This window comes from Rhinolophus ferrumequinum, chromosome 2, assembly GCF_004115265.2.
Source record: "Rhinolophus ferrumequinum isolate MPI-CBG mRhiFer1 chromosome 2, mRhiFer1_v1.p, whole genome shotgun sequence".
NCBI lineage: Eukaryota > Metazoa > Chordata > Mammalia > Chiroptera > Rhinolophidae > Rhinolophus > Rhinolophus ferrumequinum.
This window is the reverse complement of record NC_046285.1, coordinates 96,767,441-96,776,158: the sequence shown is the minus strand read 5'-3', so window position 1 is coordinate 96,776,158 and position 8,718 is coordinate 96,767,441. Positions and strand designations below refer to the sequence as shown.

At 38.4% G+C, this 8,718-nt stretch overlaps 1 protein-coding gene across 1 annotated transcript; it reads left to right on the top strand.

The window, feature by feature from the left end:
• Positions 1-2,285: 2,285 nt before the first annotated feature.
• CLDN8 (claudin 8) lies at positions 2,286-7,659 on the top strand. Its single transcript, XM_033091986.1, has one exon. It carries the CDS (start codon positions 2,480-2,482, stop codon positions 3,155-3,157), a length of 678 nt encoding a protein of 225 aa, XP_032947877.1. The 5' UTR covers positions 2,286-2,479; the 3' UTR covers positions 3,158-7,659.
• Positions 7,660-8,718: the final 1,059 nt, after the last annotated feature.

The window sequence follows — 8,718 nt, the reverse complement described above, 5'->3', positions numbered from 1 at the left end:
AAGTCTCTTGGTCCCTAGTGAACTTATTATTACCATTTTCCCCTGTCTTTCTCATTTTCCTTGACCTTTAGGGCACAATTATTTCAAATTATCATGGGATTAATTGGATCACTGTGTAATAAGAAACATACCTGGATGCTCTGGGTTAGTTTCTGCTAGCGCAGTTAGCTCGATAATTATTTATTGTAAGCTTAGGGTTGTTTTTTTACATTCCGATCCTAATCTTTTGGCTGGGCAATTCCAGTAGGAAAGTACTAATATTTTTGAAATGAGGAAAATATTTTTGCGTGAAATAAGTTCCTAGTACAGCTCAGTGCTTAAGGGAAGAAAGGTTTAGTAGCATGAAAAGCAAACAGATACATCACTGCATACACGGGAGGCACTCCCAGGCTCTCAAATATATAGATACCTATTTACCTCAAGTTTTTCCATTTTTATCTGGATGTTTAGCAATTTAAAACACGGTGTCTAAAAAATACATCACACACAAATTTAGAAAATAAATTTTGATTTGATTACCAAAAAAAAATTTTTTTTCTGGTCTGTCATTATATCAATAATTATATAATTTCTTTTTCATTTTCCAATTCTGTCCATCATGCCCCTTTCCTAGACTGAAAATGAAAGATTGAAAAAAAAAATCTGCTGATTTGATTTCAACTTTCCTTTTGTGGGTTGTAGGTGAGTTTTCCCAAGATTAACCTATCTCCCTCTGCATCTCAAAGCCTGAAGGAGAAAATGCTAGATACTTTCTGTCAGCATAAGGGACACACTGCAAATTAGTCCTTAACAGGTCAACAAATGAGAAAATTACTGTAAATATCAAGCTTTAAATTTTCCTTTCTTACTTTCAACATGTCCAGTCTACTAAAATAAAATAATAACAACTTAAACGACTATATATTCCTTTTTTATGTTTTTAGAAGACAGTTGATTTTGGCATCTTCCTCTTCCGCTCCCTACCACCATTTTTGTTTCCATAATCTCTGTAAAATACTCAGATTTTTTGGACCATTACACTTTCAAAGTTTAATAAGTGAGGGGGAAACACTTTCTCCCGTACTCACATTTAAGGTAGTACGAGGAAGCAGAGAAGTAAAATTGTAAAGAAATTATATTTTTTTATGATACAAACAGGAAAAGCATTAAAGTACAGCTTGAAGCTTGGAAAGACATGACAGAGAGCTCAAGGTGATCTTCACGAGATCATCGCTGGCGGATTTTTCTCATATCAACATGTATGTTTATTTTAGTGACTGTTAAATCATCATTATTTTGAGAAGGAACAGTTCAAACTGCCCTACATTCAGGGGCTTCTAATTCCTTTTGCAGACATGGTATTGAAGACACGTTTCGTTCAATCATTATAGTGACCTCGTCTTATAAAAATTTTGTTTAGAAATATCAGCCATTTGTATGGATCCAGGACTGGTATCATCTGCAGGTTTCTAGTTGCTTCAGTCCAATAGGACAGAGCAGCAAACATAAAGCAACAATAAACCAGCGATCTGTAAATCACTTCATCATTTAATTGCTATTGCAGTGTTTGCTACATAAGATCAAATAGATTCTTTTTTTGGTTGTCTTTACAATTTTTTTTCCTCATAAATCAGGATTCAAATTCCAATAGGTATTTTTTTCTTATACAGTGTTTTTTTTTTCCCCCTTGTAAATCAAGGTTCAAATTCCAATAGGTCGTTTTCCTGGCTCAAAAGAAAACGATATGTGCTTGGTGCCATGAAGGGACAACTTATGTATTTAATTACTTGAGCCTCATTTCATCCTTCAGCATGGTCTGTTCCCTGATTTTATCCCAGCAGAGCCTGCTTTGAAGTTGTAGGCAAATTAAATCACCCTCTTGGATCCCATGTGTCCCAAAGAATGTGGTTCCCCAGGTATGAGAAATCTATCAATCCCCTACTCTTCTTTCACTCTGGCATGTTGACAAGTCCTAGCCAATTTCTTAGGCTGACATTTTATTTTATACCTTTGTCACAGCAGCTCTTACTCAGTTACAGAATTGCCTGTACACGGTGTACCTTTTCATGTGACAAGGGATTGGTGCATTTTTTGATGATTGTGCAAACATTCCTAATTATGCCTATAGGTAAACATACTGCTGTCTTCTTAGAACACTGAGAAGTACAAAGAATGTTTATGTGCCAGTCCAGCCGTTCCAAGTATCTCTTGTCGGTTTAGACACACCTGGTTACCATCCCCCTCTTATTGGCCAAGAAACTTGCCCCACCTGATTTGTAAGTTTACCTGTTAATGTGGGGGGAACAGGGAGGGGGGCTCAGCCAGCCAACACTGGATTTAATCTAGCTGGAAGTAGCAAAGCTGTTCTTATTTGAAAAACCACTGGGTTCTGAGTTCATTGCTAGAGGAAAGCTCTTCTCTCCTGGGACACAGAGCACCTTGCTTCAGAGCAGCCCTACTACCTCAGGAGTCCAGTCGGTCAAACCCATAGCAGAGGATAATGGCTACCTCTGCTCTGCAATACGCTGCGCTGGTGCTTGGTGGTGCTGGCATGGTGGGCACAGTGGCTGTCACCATCATGCCTCAATGGAGAGTGTCTGCCTTCATTGGAAGCAACATTGTGGTCTTTGAAAACATCTGGGAAGGACTGTGGATGAATTGCATAAGGCAAGCTAACATCAGAATGCAGTGCAAAATTTATGATTCCCTGCTGGCTCTCTCTCCGGACTTACAGGCATCCAGAGGACTCATGTGTGCTGCTTCCTTGCTGTCCTTCCTGGCTTTCATGACGGCCATCCTGGGCATGAAATGCACCAGATGCACTGGGGACGACAACAAGGCGAAGGGTCATATCCTGCTCACTGCTGGAATCATGTTCGTTATCACCAGCCTGGTGGTGCTCATCCCTGTGAGCTGGGTTGCCAATTCCATCATCAGAGACTTCTACAACCCAATAGTGGATAACGGCCAAAAACGTGAGCTTGGAGAAGCCCTCTACCTAGGCTGGATCACGGCACTGGTGCTGTTGGCTGGAGGGGCAATATTCTGCTGTGCTTCTTGTGGCAATGAAAAGAGCAGTAGCTATAGATACTCCGTACCTTCTCATCGCACAACCCCAAAGAGCTATCACATGGAAAAGAAGTCACCAAGTGTGTACTCCAAAAGTCAGTATGTGTAGTTGTGTATATGTTTTAACTTTACCTATAAAGCCATGCAAATGACTAAAATATCCACTATTTTCTAAAAATGGAACCCAAAGGAACGTTGACTTGCCGTTCTTAACTGCAGAACATTAATTACAGGAACTGTGCATCAGCTATTTATGATTCTATAAGCTATTTCAGCAGAATAATGAGATACACAGTGCTCTGATGGTTTTAGGAAGTGCAGTCAGTTTTCTAAAATGGTTCATACATCTTTCCCTTTTATCAGTTACTTCAAAATGACATTGTTAATGACTATTATTTTACAACTGTGATTTCTCTATGACATAGCATTCTGTATGTAGATGAGAGTGACGTTTATATCTCACATAAATAGAGACAGGCTTATATGGTTCTATTTTAAATGAAATACTGATTCATTACACTGAATAAACAGAATTCAACTATTGCTTTTCGGGGAACTCGGGGATAAGAGTGAGGACGGTTAATATTAATTGTTTAAAACCAGCTTAGCAATTAATGCACTTGATTTATAATGAAGGTTAAAGAGAAGGCTTTAATCAACTGTATAAAGGAAACTAAATGGCTTTCTGATATCCTGTTTTCCTAGCTTCTTTATGCTTTTCCCCTAGAGGCTTTCTTTTTCTTGTATATTAAATTAACATCTTTTAAAAGGCAGATATTTTGTTAAGGAGCTTTGCATTCAATCAGCTTTCCAGAGGTGTGCTAAGAGGAAAGAGAAAACTGCGATCTATGTAAACATGAAAGACTTCAGGAAAGTGAAAAATATTTTTCCTCTTCAATTTTTGTGGTTGGAGAAAGATACATTTTGACAAGAAATCCTATATGTGTGTGAATATTTTAATAACTACTTAAAGACTTCGGGATTTTATCAATATAAATAAGTAATGTATTATATTGGACAGAAAAGTAATGTATTATGTTTTTTGCTGTCCAAAAAATAAAAACAAGTTGTGCTTTATGAACTCCATCTTCTCCTATGTGGATTCCTAAGTCAAACTTGTCTTTTCAGTTGTCAAGATAAATTTCTTATTCCATTTTTGTTCAGTTTTACTAAGGTATAGAAATACAATATGTTTGTGTTTCCCCCAAATTTGATACACTTGATCATCCCATTTGAAAGTTTATTATCTACATTTTTCCAGTTTAAGTGACTATGTATGTTATCAGCTTTATGTCCTTTGTATCAATAAATTTTTCTTTTATAGTAATTTGATATTATTTTTCCACTATTCTCCTTTTTTTATTATTATTAACTTGTAAAGAGTTTTTGAAAACCTGATATTTTGGGATACCTAATTTTGAAAAGAATATCAAGGCCACATTTGAAAGATAAAGGTAGATGTGGCATTACTTTTTGAGAAAATAAAATACCTTATGTCACTTAACAATTCTATACCTTATAATCATTGAATTCATACACTAACTTTTGATGCAGATAATGTATTTGTAATTTGTTAACATAATACCATAGGTCTCAAATCTATATACTATAAATATGTATGTAATAGTCATCTCTGTAAAAACTTTCCATCACTAAATACAGTTCTATCTTTGAGAAGGAATATCAATTAATAAGAATGTTGAATGTTTGTGGGGCATGTATTATGTGCTAGGACCTCTACTGTTTTATATGCATTATGTCATTAAATCTTTTATGAGACTGATATTAGTTCAATTCACAGATGAGAGCATCTCGGAACAGCTCATTGATTACCCAGTAGAGTCAGGACAAAAAATAAGGACTTTCTGACTTCATAGCTCACGTTCTTTCTCTTCAGAAAAAGTAGACTTTCTTCAACACTGTCTGGTTTATAAATTGATTTTTGCATAAGGAAATGACATGCATAGCTACTGTTAGTTGGGAACATATTAGTGTTTTTTTCTGGGATTGGTGATTTTCCTGTAGCTAAGTGCTAATTTGTCCTAGGCAATTTTTCCTTCTGGGGTCAAATCATTCATGAGAACAGAAAAAAGAGAACTAACTGAGCAGCTTGGAGAAGGAAACTCAATCTTCTAAGTACTGGTCTTTAATCAAACATCCTTTATACCTAGAAAGCTCTCTTGATTGTCCCAAACTCAATTTATGATTTCCCTCTTCTTTTCCATAAAACAGAATTACAACACTGGTGGTTTTCCTTATGGCATCAACTCTTGAGTATCTCTGAAATCTTTCTCAAACTTTCCACACTTAACTGTCATCTTGTTTCTTTTCCCCATAGTTGAAAAACCCTCTAGACTTGTGTTACTGCCTGTGGAACTTTCTTCCTGCAGCGATCTTCCATGTTCCCATCTTAGTTTTTTTGATATATTGCAAGTCAGGCCCCATAACTCCCTGCATATATTTCTCATAAGAATGCTCCATTGCCTATAAGGTAAATCCAAATGCCACATCAGAGAACTGATAGGAAGCGGAACCTATCTTATAATCATCACAGCAAGTTTTACAACACAGTAACATTAGAGTATGACCAGTTCTAAAGTTGAGGTCCAGAAACTAAAATAATTCACATGCCAGAGGTCTTCTTGAACATTCTCAAAGAGATGCACTGGAATTAAGAAATGGTTTGATTGGTGGCAAACTATATATAAGAGGACAAATTTATAATGTAGCTTTATAATGTAGTTTTATGGGAAAACAATGCCAGGTGATGGAAACAACACGGAGGCAGAGGATGAGGTTTGATACCCTCACTTTATAGCTCGTCCTTTTTTTTCTTCCATATTGTACTACTTGCTGCTCCCACCAGGAACCCCTTTTGCTGATTCTGTGTCCAGAATGACTCCCTCATATTGTAAAAACAGTTATTAATCTACATTATGTTAAGTGCTAGAGATACAGAGTTATTGTTTTCAAGGAATTTACAGTCTAACAGGAAAAGAGTGAGAAATATAATCTTTACTACATGCCTTCCATATGTTTGGTGCTTTTTCTTTATCAATCCTCTAAGAAATCTATGAATTACATATGAAATCATGAGAACACTGAGTCTCAAAGAGGAGATATAAATATAGATAATGTCACCTATATAGTATTAATCTCAAAGAGGTTAAATATATGTTTATATCTCTCCTAATTCAGGAACCTGTGCTCTTCCTACAGCAATATTGACCTCAGGCATCTTTCTCAGACTTAACCTTCTGAACAATATATGGCACATCACCACCCTTTTCCCAAGGCTTCGCTGTGACTCCCTGATTACAGCACTCCTTCCCGCTGAGTCCCAGGGTCAACCTAACCATCAGTCTTTGCTACACTTTAGGTCCCCTCTCTCCCGCGTCTACATAACATACTGATTTTCAGTTCCTGACATTCATTTCCTCTTTGCTTGGAGTGCAGTGCATGTTTTTAGACTCCTATCTTAGGTCTTCTATTTTAAATTCGCCAGCTCTTTCCTTGTCCTGAGAAGGCCTCCCAGAGCTGCCTAAACAGAACACCTGCAACCCCCTCCTCCCAATTATGACCTCGGTACAATGCCAAGCAGAGCAGCAGTTGGGACCCAGCCAACAGGCAGAGAGCATGGGGGCTGGTTTTCTGCAAAGTTTCAGGTTCTGCCAGATTCCAGGAGGAAAGAGCAGCCCTGTGTTCAGCTCCAAGAGTAATGAGAAACAGGGATTCCTGGAGCAGAGGCCTGAGGCTAGGCCTTCAGCTTCCTGCTCAGGGTGGGGGTGGGGACCTGGGGTCCACCTGCTTCACAAATTGTCCTGGGAGGAGGGAGACATTTGTACAACTGTGTCATTTTATGGAGATAATCTCAGGGCCTGCAAAACTGGAGACTCAAGCAGAGACTGATTCCTCCTTAATCTGGAGTCTCTGAGAGCCCTCTAACTGAGAAGGAGGGGACAGGCCACACACTGCTGGGAGCACAAAGGTTACTTCCCAGGGCTCCTTAGAGAGGCAGCAACTTTCAGGTCACTAGGTTGCCAGCCAACACTGAGAATTCCTGCCACCCTAGGGTTAGCTATTACCAATGACAAAAACAACTTCCACAAAAAAAGAGACTCAGAATCATGTAAGAGAACACCAAATGGGACTCAACAGCCAGGAAAAGGAAGTGTGAGCTGAACACCCATAACTGGCAGGCAACCTTTGAGGAAATGGATCTCCTGGGAGACAGGACATCTTATACAAACAAACAAATATCTGTAAGAGCCTGAGGCCAATCAAATTACAGATTTAAAAGCTTTGAGTAACTAAAATAACATGGTTTTTACATTTAAAAAGTCTTCAGAGAACTGAGTTGAAGGACTTCACTGCTGAGGTAAAAATTGGATGTTTGGAAGAGCAAGTGGACGAACAGTTCAGAACACAGCAAACACAGAAAAAGATGTAATTCATAATGAAAAAATATAAAGGGCTTGGAGAATAAATTCAAGAACCTAAGAGGCAAATTCAGAGAGAGAGGGATAAAAAAGAGACGAAAGCAGGGCAATAACTTTAAAAAATATTGATGCTGGAAAAGAAAAAAGCTCAAACTTGCAAATAAAAAGGGCTCATTGAGGTGTTGTGGGGGGTGGGGGGAAGTTTTTACTTAAACATTTAACTTGTAAGTGCAAAAAAAAAGTATCCGAGCTTCCACCGGTCATAATAAATTACTTAACAACAAAAACAAAACAATCATATTTCCATCAAACATTTTAACTACAGACCCAGAAGCTAGAAGATTGGTGGATTAACAAGTAAAGACAATGAGAAAGCAAGGTCCCTTACTCAATAAATTTGTTCCCAACAAAAATTGCATTCTCCTATTAGTGAGAAAGAAAGGCATTTTGTGGCTGGTCTAGGATCCAGTATAGCTGATCCAGAGGAAATATTAAAGCAACAAATAACTAATAAGGCTGCAAGAGCAGGTAGCGGGGAGCAGAGGAACCTCAGTGAGTCATGACTTTTGGCAATAAACAGGAGTTGGTTGGACCAGAGTTGGGAGGAGGGTTTGAAGTGTTCAGGCTGCCATCTTGTGGAACTCCTGACAACGTCACACTGTAGAAGACTACTATGAATATGTCAAAGTTTAACCTCAAGTTCAGAAATACTGCTTTCCCAGCCCTATAGATGAGTTCAACATTTTCAGCATGGAAAACAAATAAAACAAAATAAAAAAAGTCTACTGGTCTAGCCTCTTTTTTCTGCTGCTATTCTGCCACAGGTTCCACAATGCTCATATTTTAGCCTTGTTGGACTCTATGTCATTTCTTTGCCTTCCAAGAATTCTTTCTTCCAGACCTTGATCATCTGCAGTGCCCTCGTCACCCTTTATGTCAGATGTTGTTGAGAACTTGATGCTACTCATCCTGGCACCCTCTGGCTGCACACATTCACCACCCTTGTGCCAGGTGGAGTTCAGTGTCAGCCCAGTCCAGATGTACACCATCAACCAACTGACACCACCTCTCCTTCTGGGGAGCAAACTTAGTCTTTGTTAGACTAAGAGCTCCGTGTGCGCCCTCTTTGTCCCACAAATGACCCTTGATTGTAAATCTTCTCTGCCCCATATTTCTAAACTTACTATCTGCCTCTTCCCTTGAGTCCTCTTCATATGTCAATAAACACATA

Coding starts and splice junctions, on each gene's coding strand:
- CLDN8 (XM_033091986.1), top strand. CDS start 2,480: ATGGCTACCTCTGCTCTGCAATACGCTGCGCTGGTGCTTGGTGGTGCT.